We start from the raw sequence: 18,257 nt of genomic DNA, 5'->3' as shown, positions 1-18,257 counted from the left end.
TCATGCTTTGCACTGGATTGGTTGTCATAAATTTGGCCGCCTGGAGAGCTGCGTATTATACAGCTATTGGAGATTCGTACCATCCATAACTTTGTGTTCCCCATAAAAATTCACACAAAAACACGGTCATTGGAAACAATGTTACACCGGCCGGCTTTCTAGTAATTCTTTGTTGTTGCAACTTTGTTGTTGTTTCAGCAGTTGTTTACGACCATGAAATGCACTTTTGTACGTCGCTTTGGATAAAAGCGTCTGCCAAATGAATGTAATGTAATGTAATGCAACTGTTGCGAATAGCCGGACAGCCAGCGTGCGAGTTAGTTTGCTGCCTTGTTCGTTTCCGAACTGGTAGCTAACAGGCTAACTACATTATATCGCACAAGTAATTATTGTGTTAAGTTATCAATCAGGATGAAATGTACATTTAAACACCAATAGAGTAAGCTACCTTGGCAGATAACTCGCAATGCATAGTGCACTGCAGTGAGAAAACACTCCGATTCCAGCAACACACATCTGCCCGCTTGGTAACTCCAATTTACTTCACACAAACGGAGCAACGGAGCGCTAGTTATAGTATTTAATTTATTGCCTTGTGACCGCCAGTGCTGACGAGAATTACAAGGCAAGCTATCTATGTATATTTAAAAAAAAATCAAATGTCAGGAAACATCGAGATTACTTACTTAAGCTCTGGTTGAACGCGGCTGAAAGTAGAAAGCATGCGTTTTCTTGCGGATTCAATTTAATACACAAAGCCGGGATACCCACTGACTCCCACTGCGGGAACAGAGAATGTTTCGATCTCGGGTCTACTGCGTCATATGGCTCTGACGTCACGACAAGCTGATGGCATCAAAAAGCATACACTGCCAAAAAAAAAGGTACACACTGCCATCTTCGGCTCCAATAAGCATGGACAGCAATCAGTTGAGCATTGCTCTGTACAGACAGGCCTACTATGTACACTGCACTCTGTAGACCATTACCGAGCTGTGAAATAATATTATTTATAGAGATCACGAGCAAGTCCAGCTGCTTACTTAACTGAAAAAACCTTCCATCCTAACTGAGAGTGTTTCTGTAACCTAGGCATGACCACTCAGATCAGTGAAACTATTTATGCTTCGGTGAAACAATTTGTCAGTGTAAATTACTTGCTGTTTTTGAAGCAGCCCTGTATGTATGTGAATGGCATGTGAAAATGTAATGAGCAGGGATTTTGTCTTTATGTTCACTGACCGCCACATTAGGTCCACTATGAACGCTTTTATTATTTATTTATTTATTTATTCATTCATTCATTCCTCTAAAACATAGACATCACAGTACACATTAATACAATGTTACAACTTATCATATGTACTGCTTTAGGCTAATATGCAACACCTGTCCCAACATAGGCTTTTAACCCTTCCCATATAATAAAATAAATATATTTTGTAATGATAATGGGAAGATATACTTATGTGTGTCCAAGATGTGTGCCAGGACCTGCTGTAGTTTCATACGGAATCCCTGTCAATGGTCGGCTAATGAATATTATGCAGAGATGAGGATTCAGAGTGAAAGAATACATTGTGAATAAAAATTCCAGTGCAATTTTCTCTTGCACTCTGGCCTATGTCATTTAGCACACATATGTTACACACCCATTCTTATAAAATGGTAACAGGCTAGTGTACCTATCTCTACACCTTATAGTCAATCATATGGCTGTACATCCTTCTTAGCCTACTGTCCTTTATGGGCCAAATTCCCACTCAAAGTCATGGTGCACTGTGAAAGCCATGAAGACCCCCCAAGGTAACAGTAATAAAGGTAAAGAGACTAGCATACTTTCGTCAGTTTATGAGTCATGCATCAGAGTCATGTTAGTGCCAGCCAAATGGTTTCCTTCAGTTAGCACAATGCATTTAGCAGCTGGCATTGGTAGTGGTTATTTGATAAACTTTGGTCTCTATTGAGAACGAAAGGCGAGCGGGCTTTATCTTATCCCTATCTGCTATGTCTGCTATGTATTCAGCTTAGATAACACCAGGGACACCCTGTAGCCACTGGTGCTCATATAAATTCCAATACGAGTCTAGTAACTGTAATAGTCAATTCAGGGTAGATTCCAAAGTCTGTGTTTATATAGCTGAAGCTGACAGTAAAGGCAATGACTTGGTCTTGTAGAATGACTCCATAGAGCAATCAGACCCAAACAGTGAGGCTGCAAAAAAAATGGTGCTCTAGACTAGAATATTCTTTAGACAGGGGCTGCTGGGTGACTTACCCTGCTTTCATGTGGCGTCAGATTTACGGTCCACACGCGGGAAGGGCCACATGAACACCTTATTAATTTGGATGATCAAGTCGGGGAAATCGGGATTGTACGTAATCGTTCTCGCAAACATGATTGAACAAAACACGGAGTCCTGCAAAAAGGGTAAGGCCTGGTACATACTCTACGCAAGGCCTTTCAAAGGTTACAGCACATACTGCTAATCCACAGTGACAGCCTAGCCTAGTCTGGATGGAGTGAGTAACACTGGAGCAGAAATAACTACTTCTTTGTTTGTTGGACAGTATTTACTAATGGAAATGCATGGAATTGCACCACAAGCTTGCGTTGCGTTACAAAATTTGGACCACACATGTTGCTACACAAGAAATGAGAAATGCCCCTTGCGTTTCTTGCTGAATTGTTGCGTGTAACCGGCAAACGTGTGGTGCAATTCCACACGTTTCCACTGAAGGCGCTAAATGTAAATGAGAGACAAATAAATGTCAAACTTCATCCCATGGACATTCAATTCCACCCCTCCCGCATCCTGCAATCAGATGTAATTAGCCAGAGCTTTATGGCAAGCCGTTTTACCTTTAATTCATTTCTAGAAGATATCGCAAATTCAAATTCTATCTAGTTGGAATGCAAATTGTTGATATCAGAAATTCAATTGTAACTAGTTATAATGTGTATTTCCGATATCAGAAATTCGATTTTAAGGAGTTAAAATGCATATTATTGATACTGGAAATTAAATTTTAACTAGTTAAAATTCCAATTCTTGATATCGGAAATTCTATTTTAACTAGTCAGATTTAAAACGTTTTTCTCATTCATTTCAATTTTGACCTAGTTAAAATGGAATTTGACCTAGTTAAAATGCCAATTTCTGATATCAGAAAATCAATTACTGATATCAACAATATCATTTCAACTAGTTAAAATACCTATTTTTGATATCAATAATATAATTTTAACTAGTTTTAATTAGAATGTCCAATTTTAACTAGTTAAAATACAATTCTTGATATCAAGAATTCATAATTTAACTAATTACAATTCAATTCTTGATATCAAAAATGAAAGGTCCCATTGAAATGAATTGAATTATAACTAGTTACATTTGAATTTCTGATATCAAGAATTTGCATTCTAACAAGTTAGAATTGTATTTGCGATATCCTCTAGAAATGAATGAAAACTAAAACTGCTTGCCATAGAGCTTTGGTCAGGGAGGCAGGGAGCTTGTCATTGGGATGAGTACACATATCACATTGTCCAACAGCGCCCTTCGGTGGACAACTGTGCGGCCTACATGCTGCATAAACTGTACATGGCCATCATCAATTTAGTGGCATTAACCTGACTTTTACCAGTGAACTGAAATCTTTTTTTTCATTCACAGCATTTCTTTCAGTCATTTTATCATAACTTTTAGATTTTTAACACAATGCAAATTTCAAAGCACCCCTGGAGAAATCTCATGCCACGCACTTTTAAAAACACTGGTATAGATCACTAAAAGGGTAAACTTTTATTGTTAAAATAGACCATGAGGAGTGGTCGTCTTTGTATTGAAGATGCCATTTTATTGATAACATCTTAACACATTTCCTTAAAGTTAAAGAACACAGATAGCACATCTGAGAACAGACCAGTAATAATCAGAGAAATATGATTCACATAATAATCATATATATATATATATATATATATATATAACCTCATATATAGAAAAACAAAAGAACAAACACTGAGGCTCATCTTCAGAGAAACTATATATATTTATATGATGAGTTTTCAACAGAAAAAAAGGTAAAGGGGATTAGTAAAATGATTGAAGAAACACTACGGAGTTCTTCGCTCAGAGTTGTCAGGGCAGCGGAGAGTCAGGAGTGTGGAGACTTCCGTTTTTATGAAGAACAAAGACTCACACATGCACACACCCACACAAATCGGGTTTCCTACTCTGCACTAGTGCCCATAATCTTGTGTAGAGACGTGTAGAGTCTGCATACACCAATCCTGCCATTTCCAGTGTCTTCCAATTAGAGGTGGTGGTAGAGTTTTCGTGAGCAAAGGCTTATTAAAATGATATGAAGGGACACATCAACCTGCTATTCCTAATGTAAAGATTGCTGGTTAGTTAGTGCCCAAAGTGATCCAAGTAGCCTTTGTGAAAAGTGAATTAAAACCATTTGTAGTTGAAAACTGTTTTTACTGTTCGGAAGTATTGAAAATATTGGAAGTCAGGCACCTCGATTACACCTGTGTTTCCACTTTTTTATCCGTGATACCCTCACTTACAGACACACACACTCTCATCTTGAGTGACTATCCTCTGCCTTAACAACAAGGAGTCCTGTATAAAAACATGCCTTACAATCATAATTGATGATGTCCTCATCATCAACATCACATTGTCGTTTTATCTTGAGACAAAAATACTTTATGCACGTACAAAGCTCAGAAAATAGATAAAGGTTCATATATTACCAGCATTCAGTAAAAAAAAGAAAATAAGAACACCTAAACTTATCTTCCTGTCAAAATGTTCATGCAAATAAATGCCATCTATGATATAACCAGGTAAATGTAGTTTTACAATATATTTTCTTTTTTTAAAAGTTTATCTGATATATATGTATTTTAATTATTATTTTGCAATGCTAAACACACAAAGAAGAACATATGAACAACACTTTGTCAACATGCTGCTATATTTCCTGTGGAGGGGGGAAGAGGAGTCACATGATCAACAGGCTGTTTCACAACCTTATTTTTCTGAAACAAAATGTCAGGGTCTGACCAACCCCACATTTCACAGAAAATAAGGGCCAAAACCCCAATCAAACAGCAACGGCAACAGCAAACATAAATTACAAATGTCCACACAGGTTCTCATGTGTATCAGAACACAGGAGAATACTTTACATGAGTTTTAAATTATAGCATTAATAATTATACCTGTCTATGATGTCACAGCTTTGTTCTTTTTTTTTAGGTCAACCCTAATTTTTCAGGAAATGAGGTGTGATAGTGACACACCCCATTTGAGAATCTTCCATGTGACCTGCATTGCCTGATTAGCAAAATTCTCCTTTTCATGTTAAGGTTGAAGGAGGGGTAACACCACAAAAACAAATAAATGCACAGAACCATGGTAATTATGAGTAGCACATCAGGAACACGCAAAAATCAAACAATATGCTGTAAATAAATAAATAAATAAATATAAACCTGAGGACTGACTTAACAGCGTCCATTTTAACAGCTAATCTGTCTCTTCCCTTTCAGATGGCTCAGTGCACTGGAGCCCTATGTTGTGCGTGAGAGGAAACGCAGGGGAAGGTGCACTGGCCCAACACACTGCACTGTTCCACTGCAGGACAACTGGGACCGGGTCTGCCGGACCACTTCTCCCTGGGAAAACGCTTCACCTTTGGGCTCATACACATTTCAATTTTCTTTCACAGTGTCCTGGATTCCTTCATTCACCCTTCCAACATTTCAGTCCACACTTGCCAATTGCAAAGCCCAAGGAAACACAATGCCGGAGAGGTAGTCTTTTTCGTTACCCTCTCCAACAACACATCCTGCTCGCTTGAGAAACCCGGCAGAAGGGTCCATCGGTTGTTGTCATAGCAATCATAACATTTCGAACCCGTGTCCACAAATTTTCCACAAGTTCCAAAAATTCCATTTGAAAAACAAAACAAAAAAAGCAAGAGGAAAAACGATGTAAATGCAACTAAAAAAGTCATAGTTTCTCCATAAATTATGTACAAAAAATAGCAAGCACTGCATATACAGAGTAATGCATTAATGAAAAATAACAATAACCACAGTAATAAAAAAATAAACAAAACACAATAATAAAAGACTGTGACGAGAGGTACAAGGACTGGATTTCATTCAGATGAAGCCTTCCTGAAAAAAACACTGGGTCCAACCTAACACAAAGCCACAGAGCTACTCCATAGCCCCTACAACCTGAGAATACCCAGAACAAAAAACATTCTCAGAACATTGCTGTAATATTGCAACCTTGCAACAATGCTATTACAACATATTACCAACATTGTGAGAATGCTTTATGTTAGCTGGACTGTTGCTCCTCCAAAAAAAACCTTCAGGGTGGCAAGACCTACAAAAATGCCTCACGGTATCTCTGCTCTCCATTTTCACTGTTCACTTTCGAGAAACGTCCACGAGCAACAAACTCGTCCGTTCCCCACAGCTAGAATCTAGCGCTTGCCGAAGATGTGATAGAGGAACTTCCAAGTCTACTTCACTTGCTGTTTTGTGAAAGCATCAAACTAACTTCCTTCCGGCAATCCCCCATCAAAGAGTTCACCTCTCCCCCATTGCTCCCCTCTACAGAGACGAGTGCCCCCGTTTTCCCTATTCATGCACAGAGGTGTCCCATTGCCTGGCAACCACATGCCTCCCAAAGTCTTATGGGATGTGTAGTGCTATACAACATGGAGAATGTTGTTCGGTTTGGCTGGTGCCTGCTCTGTGTTAGAAAATTTGTTTAGCGATGGCAAACGCACACAAACACACACAGTGGTGGAGCACCACGTCTGGTACAGAATGGCTTGCTGTTGAATGGGGCTGTGCGTCGGGCACAGCCAATGAGGCGCAGAGGAAGGGGGGCGCCTCCCACCCTGACTCTCGGGGGGCGGGACTCATTTGAGTGCTGGAGGCCGTGAACAGTTAACGGAAGGTGATCGATACGACGACGATGATGGAAGCCGACAGAGTGTTGAAGGCTTAAACACAGGCGATCTTCTGCGCAGGTGAGCCACGCCCAGGTCTGCTGACTGTGTCGCTGCAGCGACTGATGGAACCTCCCGGAATCCTGAGCACTCAGGCAGGGACAGACCTGACGCAGCAAACTTTAGATTCACCTCCTGAGACATGATGCTGAAGGAAGCGAAAGGAAGGACAGAAAACAGCGACTGTACGCGGGCACACCCCCTGCAGGTCCATCCCTCAGAGGGTACAGCTGATGAGCTTCAGCAGCCAATGACATCTTCAACTGCTGAAACAGGCTTCGGCCTCCTCTCCCTCCCACACACACACACACACGCACACGCACACGCATACACACACACACACACACACACACACACACACACACACACACATGCACACGCACACACACACACACACACACAGACGGCCTTTAACCCAGCGCACACACCCTTCTGTCTCAGAAGACACTTCTTTCGTTCGAATCCCAGGATGTTTAGCACTACCATTAACAGACAAAAATACTGTGGAAAACTGCCATAAGAGATCTTTTACTCGAGCACAATTTAAAAAAACAAAGCAAATACCAAAAAAGTCATGCCTACTTAAAAAGATATATTTAAAATGAATAATCTTAATTAAACTAAAAACCACTGGAATCAATAACATATTTTTTTTAACCAATGAAATATACAATCGCCATAGTTAGACTAACCATCATAGTAAGAATAATCATAATAATAATTCGGTTTAAAACTTTACATAAGGGACACATACTTTGGCGCGCCTGTGCACTGTGACTCAAAGACAGTCGCAACACGAGCGTGACATGAACAGTGTGGCAACAGAAAACACACTGAAAGGGTTCTAATACTGGGCTGATAAAACTTGAGTCTTTTTTACACTCTTTGAGGTGCTAGCGGCTGCTGTGGCTGCAGCTGTACACTTTTGCCACGTGGGGTCATGGGGCGATAGTTGGGGGGACGAGGGGGGGGGGGGGGGGGGGGCGAGGGGAGGTTTGGGTCATTGGTGACTTGGTAGGTTGGCAATCGGTTGGGTGGGGGTTTTTTTTGGGGTGGGGGGGTGTTTGTTGGCAGGTGCAGTAGTTAGGACAGCCCAGCAGATGGCGGTAGTTGTAAAGACATGTGCATGCGGTTGAGGACGGGTTCCAGAAGTGGGAGGGCCTTCCGTGGTCATGATCAAAGCTCTCCCAACTCCGGACTCGTTCTCCTTCCTTGCTCCTTCCTTCCCTCCTTATCTCCCTCTCTTCCCCTGGGCACTTGACAGCCATGGCCGCAGCGGTCTTTCCTAGAAAAACAGATGCGCACACGTACACACACACACACGCACACGCGCACGCGCACGCGCACGCGCACGCGCACACGCACACGCACACGCACACGCACACGTACACACACACACACACACACACACGCACACACACGCACAACAGAAGCCATCACAAACCATTCCTGCAACAAGAATTTTTGAAACAAGGAGTATTTCATTTTTTAAATCTAAAGCCATTTGAAGGAACAATTCACTCAGAATTGTCAAACTCAAATTACTGCTGATGATGAAGGTGGAACAAACAAATCTACTCATGTATATGCAGAAGGCGCATAAAAACATATTGACTCATTTTCTACATGGTTAAACCAAAACGCATAAGAATAAGTAAATGGTATGTTCCTGTATTTTAAAGTTTATCTAAAAAAAACAGTGAAAGTAGTAATTTCCATTTGTTTCCCTGGCCTAAGGTTACCATAGTTCATTGCAAAGTCTTTGTCTATAATAAAACGGTCATGCTAACCCATGGAATGCTGCGTCTTTGGAACACAAGACATTTAAAAATCTGTGTTTTACACTAATTCACTTGTGTTCCAATAAAAATAACTACGTTGCCATCTCACAATAATAACACAATAAATGTACGTCGTTCATAATTTTATTATGACACTTGCAATGAAAGCAGTAAGAAACAGTGGAATTTGCGGGATAAAATAAGTGTTTTGGCATTCTGATCAAAACAAATATTTGCCACACAGTGTAATAATATTTAAAAACCATAGGGGGGATTTCTGTATTAGTTTGCTCATGTTGAGCAAGGTAGCTAGAACATTACATCTTGTTTTTGACTTTTCATTCTAATTAAGCGCTTTCTCTTTGAATCGCACAATTCTACCAATGGCTGTGTAAAAACTAAGATCACTAAACAACACAAGCGTCAAATACCAAAACATGATTGGCTCAAAGAAACAGGGGTAACTAGAAAGGTTACAAATCCTAAAGGAATTGTGTGGGCTTGCTTACGGATGGGTATGAGCAATATGTTTTATGGACTCTAGAGGGCGTCTAAATGAATATGTTCCTATGGGGAAAAATTACTAGCAAAAAGTTGAATATTTCAAAAAGTTTTGAATATTTCAAAAATCTGAATACAAGCAACAATGTGTGGAACTAGCTGGTCATTTTGGTGTAAAAGGTTTGAATGTAGTGCAAAAACTGTAGGACTAGTTAGAGCTAGAAAAATTGGACGGAAAGTGCAGATAATAAAAAAATATATACATATGAAAGATACCAAGAGTGTGCTTGCCGAAGCAAGCCCACTAATTATTTTGTTGTGGTTCATTGTCGGAATCATTGCCCGCTGTTATCTTGAAAAAAAGACCTTGGAATATATGTGTTTATAGAGCGCAATATATATTTTTCTGTGGTTTTTTTATGCGCAAAAAAAATGTTTTTAAAAATGCGATCGTTAACATGACCACTGTAAAATCTATGAGATGTTAGTAAAATACTTCCTGGGAATTGTATTAGAAGACTGGGTTTGCTAAGCCCAACAAAATTGTGAACATTTGATATACAGTAAGGCTTATGAAAATGAATCTAGGCACATTTGGTATATATTACAACCACTTTATGAAAATGAGATGAATCTCCCCTGTCAAAGCTTAAAAAACTGGGGGCTAACCTTTCACTGAAGGGGGGCAGCTGGGGCGCCAGAGCAGTGGAAGTGGACGTTCTGCCACTTGGAGTCACGGCGGTGCCAGACGCGGGTCTCTTCTGATTGGCTGCTGCGTGGCCGGCCCTGCCCGTCCACAAACTGCGTGAGGCGGATATAGGCGATGCAGGCGGCGTCCTCCCCAATCAGGTGCACATGGGGGTTTAGGATGGTGGTGTGGATGGGCTTATTGTTCTTAGACAGCACTGAGCAGAGAGAAAGAGAGAGAGAGAGGGAGGGAGAGTAGGGGGGGAGAGAGAGAGAGAGAGAAAGAAAGAGAGAGAGAGAGAGAGAGAGAGAGAAAGAGAGAGGGCACATACAGAAAGTTGATTGGTTTATTTTTATTTTTTAAATAAACACGTGTGCAGCATATATATATATATGCATTTTGGTTAACAACACATTTCACTGATAATTCATCTGCAAGAAATGTAAAGGAGTAAAAGTTTTTATAATGCACATTTGTAGATGTAATCCATTTAGTTTTTTTTTGTTTTTCTTTACTGGAACACTGCCACCCCCCTCCGGCACCCGCCTTCTTACTCACAGTTCTCAAAGTAGAATCTGTGGAAGTCCATTCCTTCCACCAGGTTCCCCAGAGCCTCAGGTTCAAAAGAGGTCAGGCCAGGATCACAGATCTTCCTGTTCAGAGAACATCAGTATTTTGCGGGGGGTATGAGGCATGCTGACATTATCAGTACAGATCAGATGACATTCGATTTCACACAAAGACAGGTTAAATGAAGAGGGGTGGTATTATATAACAGGAGCTTATAGTACTCATTTGCTCTACTTTCAAAATTTCAATCTGTTGCTATTGCATTTCCCTGTTTGTTGGTGTGATGGAATGGTGTTGAGCGCAATGCTTGAAAGTGTTAAATAAATAAATATATATTTATTGTGAGTCTTTCATTGCCCCGTCCCGCAGACCGGGCACGCTCAGTGACTCACGCGTACGCCTCGAAGTCTCCGTTATTCACGGCCTCGATCAGCTGCTCGGTGATCTTGATGATCTCCTGTTTGCGTGCTGCAGGAGGAATGGAGCAGAGAGCGAGCACTGTGAGCCAGGGGTGTGTCACACCCACACAAACACACACACAGTTACAGCCACACACACACACAAACACACACACAGTTACAGTCACACACACACAAACGCACGTACAAACACATGCACAGTTACAGTCACACACACACAAACACACACACAGTTACAGTCACACACACACAAACACACACGCAGTTACAGTCACACACACACAAACACACACACAGTTACAGTCACACACACACAAACGCACACACAGTTACAGTCACACACACACAAACACACACACAGTTACAGTCACACACACACAAACACACGTACAAACACACGCAAAGTTACACTCACACACACACAAACACACACACAGGTACACTCACACACACACAAACGCACGTACAAACACATGCACAGTTACAGCCACACACACACACACACACACACAAACACACGCACAGTTACAGTCACACACACACACACAAACACACGTACAAACACATACACAGTTACAGTCACACACACAAACATGCATACAGTAACAGTAACTCAGAAACTGTACCACACACCAGGCCTGCAATATGGATTCCACACACCCACTCCGTATGCAGTACCACACACCAGGCCTGCAATATGGACTCCACACAATCACCCTTTATGCTGTACCACACACCAGGCCTGCAATATGGACTCCACACACCCACCCTTTATGCTGTACCACACACACCAGGGCTGCATTTAACAGGTGTCATCCAGGTGACTTTTGATGCAAACCCTTCCATATTCGCCAACTTATCGCCTAGTTTGGCTATAATCTTGACCTCACACAACTGCAGGTCAAGTGCTGTGGCTTCAGTCAGCCAATGGACCTCCATCATTTCACTGAATGTACAACTTACAATTTAGGCATCTGGCAGATCCTTTAGCCAAGTGGACACACAACAGGTGCCTTTAGTGTGGTTAGAAAGCTAGAGCTATAGTGGTAAGGCTATGACCACATTGGTGCCATTGAATAGATGCGTGCCACGGTGTTATGACATTTGTACATATAACACTGTAATCTTCCAGCGAATGTGAAGCAGCGTTACAAACACGTGCTCACGAAGCAAACACGGGAAAGGCGGCGACATCATATAATATTAAACAGCACAGGAGAGAGAGAGGGAGAGAGGGTGGGAGGCGGCGGGAAAGGGATGAAGGGAGAGAGGGTGGAAGAGAGAGGGAGAAAGGGAGAGAGAGGGTGGGAGAGAGAGGGAGAAAGGGAGAGAGAGGGTGGGAGAGAGGGAGGGAGGGAGGGAGAGAGGGTGGGAGAGAGAGGGAGAAAGGGAGAGAGAGGGTGGGAGAGAGGGAGGGAGGGAGGGAGGGAGGGAGGGAGGTGACACTTCACCACTGAAATGGTCTGTAAATCTCCCAGTCACAGCAGATCAAGAGCACTTCATTTAGTTATAGGACAGGGAGCAGGCACACTGCCAACAACATTAACTTGTCCACGTTGTGAAGGTGTGCTGTGCCAAACCAGATGGAGAAATAAACAGCGTGACAGGTCCTTAGTACGCTTCTTAGTGTGTCTGATATATACACAGCATACCAACCAGCTGCATTTACAATGGTCAGTCGAGCCCTTCCTTCCTTCTGTTTCTCTCCATCATTCTCTCAGTCTTTCTCATTTCTCTCTCTCTCATGCACACACACACACACACACACACACACAGGCACACACACACACACACACTAAACCATTCAAACCCCACCAACCAGCTATTTAAAGAATCATCTGTAAATGGAAGGGTTTAGAAACTTAAGAGTGCAGTATCACATTTTTGAAAAGAGGAAAACTACTGCCAGCAATTCTATCCATTAAATGAAATGCAGCAAGAGAAGGAGAATAATCCCTCCATGAGCATAAACGTCCTCTCCCTGAGATGCTCTGGGCCTCGAGCTTTTCTCCTCTTGTTCTCTCTCTCTCTCCCTCTTCCTCCCTGTCTTTCTGCACCCCACCCCCACTGACCTCACTGTGCTATTCCCGTCCCTCAGCTATTTAGATCAGATTTACCCCCCCTCCCTCCCTCTTTCTCTCCGCAGCAGGCCTTAAGGGTACTTCACACACACACACACACACAGATGCACACACACACACACACACAAACACACACACACACACGCACGCACACACATACACACACACGCTCCTCCACTCATCCGGCCCAAATACATGCCGTCACACACCCAGGTCGTACACGGGGCACGATCACGCCCCACAGGCACCCCACTCAGAGCGAGGCAGAGGGTCACCATGCAATGGCACATGGGACAGAAACAGAGGCTGCTGAAGGCACAGCGGAGAGCCTGAACCCCTCTTCTCTACCACACTGCTGCCATGGAGACGCTCAACCACTGGCACTGATTCCTGTCTGCGGCACGCTGATGTCAGCAATGCCCTGGGTCTACCGTGCCTACCCCCGCCTGCTCGTCCCTGGAGCTGTGATATCCCACAATGCACAGTGGGATATCACACCTTCTATGGTCCCTGGTGCAAATCCAGCCCCCGTAATGCCAACCAGGCTCCCTAGCATGGCTGCGTCCAACAGGCCCAGCCCTAATGACCACACTTGCCATGCCCACCCAAGAGCTACTGCATTCACATTGGCTTCTGATTGGCCCGCTGGGCACCCCTCACCTAACAACACTTTAACCACAACCAATTTCCAACAATGAGGCTGAGCCAATGGCAATCAAGCCTCGCTCTGAGCTCTGAAGGGGTGGAGCCAGCCAGCGGCGTGCTCCTCAGCATGTTCGGCCGTTGAGTGTGTCTGCGCTACAACCTCACACTCTCAAGCAGCTGCAGACATTTCAGGCTAAAAATACGACTGGGCTCATTTGCGAAGAGGATCGCGTGAGCGTCGCGTCTGAACTCCGGGGAAGAAGCGCTTCACGAGCTCCCTCATTTCAGAGCTCGCAGCTGACAGCATTACATTCTGGTGGACGCAAGGTGACAGAACATGAGTGTCAGCATTTAAAAGAGACCGATGTTTTTTTAAAAATGGTAAAAATAACTAAGCCAGATGAAGGAAGTGGTGCGGCACCCCTTAGCCACGAGACCAATTACTGCAACACAGTTACTGTACAGAGCATCCTATTATAGGGACGCCCCTCTACAGCTCACCCTATCACCACACAGTCAGCTGACTCCACCACACATTGCCACACACACAGTAAGACAGTTCATGCATTCAGCGTGGGCTGACAGGAAAATTACGTTGCATTTAGCCGATGCTATTATGCAGAACGGCCTATAAAAGGGCATTAATAAAGGTTCAGGCAACAGGCAGCGCTGATTCCAAGTTATCAGTGTCACATGATAGTAGTAGTTGGCAGACAGACTTGCAGCATAATGTTAAGAGCCATAGTAGGTGCAGAAGGGGGATTGAGGATGCAGTGCTTTAAGTGGTAAATGAGTTTGAGGATATAGTGTTAGATATAGCGTAAGTGGGGCTGGTAAACACATGGTACATGCTCAGTTTATCGTTATTGTGTTCTCACACAAAGCAAAGCTGTGTTTCTAAGGTCAAAGGTCAGGCAAAGCTGCTGGGCCAGATACCTGGGGAACCGCAGGCAGAGGTGCACAGCAGAGGGGGGCAGTGTCGCCCCAAAATTCACACCAGCGCTCAGTACTCACTAAGAGAGGTCAGGGAGGGGCCAGATGGGGGCAGTGATGGAGGGGGCGGGGATTGGGGCAGGGGGGCCACGGGCCGAGCAGGGGCCAGCTCAGATTCAGGCTGGGGGGGGCCAGACCCCCGGCGAATGCTGCTCACTATGTCTGTCAGACCGGCCACTATTCGGGCGGAGGCAAGGGGTGGGGCAATGGAGCAGGGAGAAGACAGAGAAGGAAAACAGAGATGAAAAGAGAGGAAACACACATACCACAGAAATAAAGTGAATAATCAGACCTGCAAAGAACATTTGGGAAGAAAAAAATGATAAGACCCCTTGAATTTGTTCTGTTTTGGAGCAAATAAAAAACACAAAATGATTTTTCTAATCAAAGAAAATACGAAGTACAGGAAGACATCCGGCTGAAGGACAGGGTGGCAGTGATTGGACTAAAGATGGGGGTGGCAGTGATTGGACAAAGGATGAAGGGGCTATGATTGGACTATGTAGACAGGTGTAATAAATAGACTACACAGTTGATAGCATGGCAGTAACAAGGAACTAGGGCATAGGAGACCTGTGACTGGCTGTCACTACTTCCTGAATGGCGCAGCAGTTGGGGGGAGCTGTACTTACTGTGCATGGGAAGCACAGGTGTTTGGGGAGGGGAGGGGGCTGAGAGGGTAGCCGGGGGGGTGCTGCCCCCCCCCTCGCCATCTGAAATGGGCCCTGAACCCCGCCGCACACACCCTAGGATGTCTGTCAGCTTGGTGGCTGTGCGGGTAGGCGGGACAGGGGGCAGAGAGAGGGGCAGAGAAAATTAGGACAGAAGAACAGGCAAAACAGGACACGAGATGCAGGGGGTGTTAAAAAAAAAGGTGAACACTGCAAGTTCACAGCATGTGCCAGATAAATATACAAAGTGCTAAAAACAGGAAAGAAATAAGACCTTTTTTTGGGGTGGGGGGGTTGTGGCCCTGTTTTTCGGTGTCTGGCGCCTGTGCTAGAGATACAGGCCGGGCCGATGTGTTCGGGACACAGGGGCTCAGGGGAAACCCTCCAAAAAAAAATCTATAAAGCGCAGAGGCGGTCTAAATAAATAAAGCCCTTCTGTACTCCTGCAGTCCCTGTGTCTTCTGCAAGACCCTCTAAACCGCAGGCATCCACTTAAATCAGCTGCGCCAGACAAAAGCAGAGCAAATAAAGCGAATGATGGAGAGAATAAATTTGCGCTCTCACTGCGCGTGTCTGCCGCACTCAGCTCAAAGACCTGAATTTACGGCCAATCGCGAGCGGCTCGGTCGATAAGGAGGCTCGCCGAGAGCGCAGGCTTCGGCTGCGGGTTCCGGTCCGTCTGTCTCATCAGCCCGCGTCAGCAGGGCGGGACGCCGCTGGCATCAGGACTGACTGGGCTGGTCAGGGGTCTCTGGGCTACCGCTGCACTAGCTCCTCCCACCAACACAATATAGAGAGTATCCATCCATCGGTTACCAGCTGTCATTTCCTCTGATGGCTGCTGGTTCTCTTGTGGGGACTTCAGGGGTAAAACAGCCTCTGGCTCACACTGGAGGAGAGCATATGTTTCAGCTGCAGGGCTCTTGGTGTCCGGGTGTGGCTCACAAAACTGGTGACTGGCAGTCAGGTATAACCCAGAACTACAGTAGATCCCTGTGAAGCTTCCTGGTCAGTAACTGGTAAATACAAGCCTGCTGTTCCACTTCTGGCCACAGGGAGGCGTATGAAGGCAGCCAACAGAACTTGATGCACACCCCAAATGCAGTTTGTTTCTGCAGCAGGGGACTATTTGTTAACCAAGACCCCAATATGTATAGAAATATTAACATAGGATCACACCTCCCACCCTTGTACCCAGGATATTTATGCATTAATTTCTTCTCTGGTAATTTGTATGTTTATATGCTCTGTTATATGTTCGGGACATATTTTTCTTGATTTCACTCTGTACTCCTCAATTTTAGATTTGAACTCACACGTGCACATTCTCTGATTACTGAGCTCAAAGTGCTCTTTTTCTTAATTATGTTTTTTCTTATTTCTCTGCCTCATAATGGCTTCCTTGACTTGGTCCACTGGTTCCCATGTTGACAACCGCCAATAACAAACTCCAAAGGCAATCAAAAGGCTGGAATCCAGACCAGATACCGAAAGCCCTCTGCAGTAAGGAAGCAACTGAACACACTTGACTAATCAGAAACACCCGTGATGCCATTTGTTCCAAACATTCTGATTCCCTGAAATGGAGAGACTATGTATAAAAAGTGCTGTAATATTTACATGGTGAAACCGAAATGTATAAAAATACCCTTTATTAAAAGCCAAGAATCTATGCATATGTATATATATATTTATATGAACAATTTTGTCAACATGTACGTCACCAAGTTGGTAGGTACAGTTACGATGTAGTTTCACCATCCAGAATAAATCATTTTTGTTCATTTCCTGAGGGAAATATTGTGATTCTCTTGCTCCTCGGAAGTAATAAAGCAGCAAGAATCAATTCACAAATTATGCCTCTCCCTCCCTCCTCTCCCCTCCCCCACCCTGGACTGGGAGCTGACACCCTCCCACACTGTTAAAACTGCTGAAATTCTTCAGAGTGAGTGTGCTGGCAACGCTGCAAGCTTTCTTCCTTTACCTAAAAAAGCTGAATGGTTTGCATGCATTAGTGTTAGTACCATGGTATCAGCTCCACGAGCATTAACAGCATCCAGGCTTGTGCCAAATATTTCAGCATGCCCACACGTTCGATAAATTAAACCCTGCAAGCAAGTACACTGTGGCACCGCACACACGTCACCCCAACGCTGCAAGGTGAACTTACCCTGGATCAGTGTCTAACTTTTAAACAAACCACTCAGGACTCAGGCTCAATGTTTGGCGGACTGACCCGAGATCAGTATCCACCTTCTGCGCACCTTCTGACTGTTAAGGATTTAGGATTAGTATTAGGCGAGCTGATCCTGGATCAGCTGTTGAGAGGCAGGCAAGAAGGAAGCCTTGTGAGGAGGGAGAGGGGAGTCAGGCAGCACTGAGCATGTGCAAAAGACATGCCCACTTACAGAAGACAGAAGGGGCGGGGCCTGCAGCCGGCTGGTTGGCCTCGGGCTGAGCCCTAGCCGAGCTGCTTTCTAGGCTTTTCCCTGTCCGTGCCCCCGGAGCAGGGTGAGATGGGAAAATCATCACAACGCGGAAAGACAAAAAAAAGGAAGACAGACATGAGGATTAGAGGCAGGGAAGAGGTACGAGGGGAAAGAGACAGGGCAAGGGGCGGGGCATAACTCAGAGTGGTACGAAGGCCACCTCCGCCTCTCCTCAGTGGCACTTGCACTGCTGGATTCTGGGAAATCTCCTTCTTTCGCACTGACCCCATTACTTCACTTCGTAAAACGTTCTCCACTCTCACAGCGCGGTAAACGAAAGCGACCAACCGAATCCTCTAAAAAAACATACTTTACGCCCGGGCACCCCAGCAGCCCGCCCCCACAAATCAGCGCTCTGGAGCTCGG

General features: G+C 44.3%; 2 protein-coding genes across 26 annotated transcripts in view; both read right to left on the bottom strand.

The window, feature by feature from the left end:
• The window catches only part of LOC118212545 (2-oxoglutarate dehydrogenase, mitochondrial-like), a 31,574-nt gene extending 30,763 nt beyond the window's left edge, over positions 1-811 (bottom strand). For all 3 annotated transcript variants that reach the window (XM_035390514.1, XM_035390512.1, XM_035390513.1), the window contains exon 1: positions 687-811. The gene's annotated coding sequence lies outside the window, so the exon portion shown is untranslated. The remainder of the gene's footprint in view (positions 1-686) is intronic.
• A 3,215-nt stretch (positions 812-4,026) lies between these two features.
• The window catches only part of LOC118212497 (calcium/calmodulin-dependent protein kinase type II subunit beta), a 71,972-nt gene continuing 57,741 nt past the window's right edge, over positions 4,027-18,257 (bottom strand). For all 23 annotated transcript variants that reach the window (XM_035390418.1, XM_035390395.1, XM_035390397.1 and 20 more), the window contains 4 exons: positions 10,986-11,061; positions 10,582-10,676; positions 10,005-10,240; positions 4,027-8,338 (listed from right to left, as the gene is read on the bottom strand). In XM_035390418.1, the coding sequence (XP_035246309.1) occupies positions 10,008-10,240; positions 10,582-10,676; positions 10,986-11,061 (404 nt within the window). In that variant the 3' untranslated portion in view covers positions 4,027-8,338; positions 10,005-10,007. The remainder of the gene's footprint in view (positions 8,339-10,004; positions 10,241-10,581; positions 10,677-10,985; positions 11,062-18,257) is intronic.

This window comes from Anguilla anguilla, chromosome 14 (genome assembly GCF_013347855.1).
Source record: "Anguilla anguilla isolate fAngAng1 chromosome 14, fAngAng1.pri, whole genome shotgun sequence".
NCBI lineage: Eukaryota > Metazoa > Chordata > Actinopteri > Anguilliformes > Anguillidae > Anguilla > Anguilla anguilla.
Note: the sequence above shows the minus strand (reverse complement) of the source record. Positions and strands in the feature narration are given on the sequence as shown.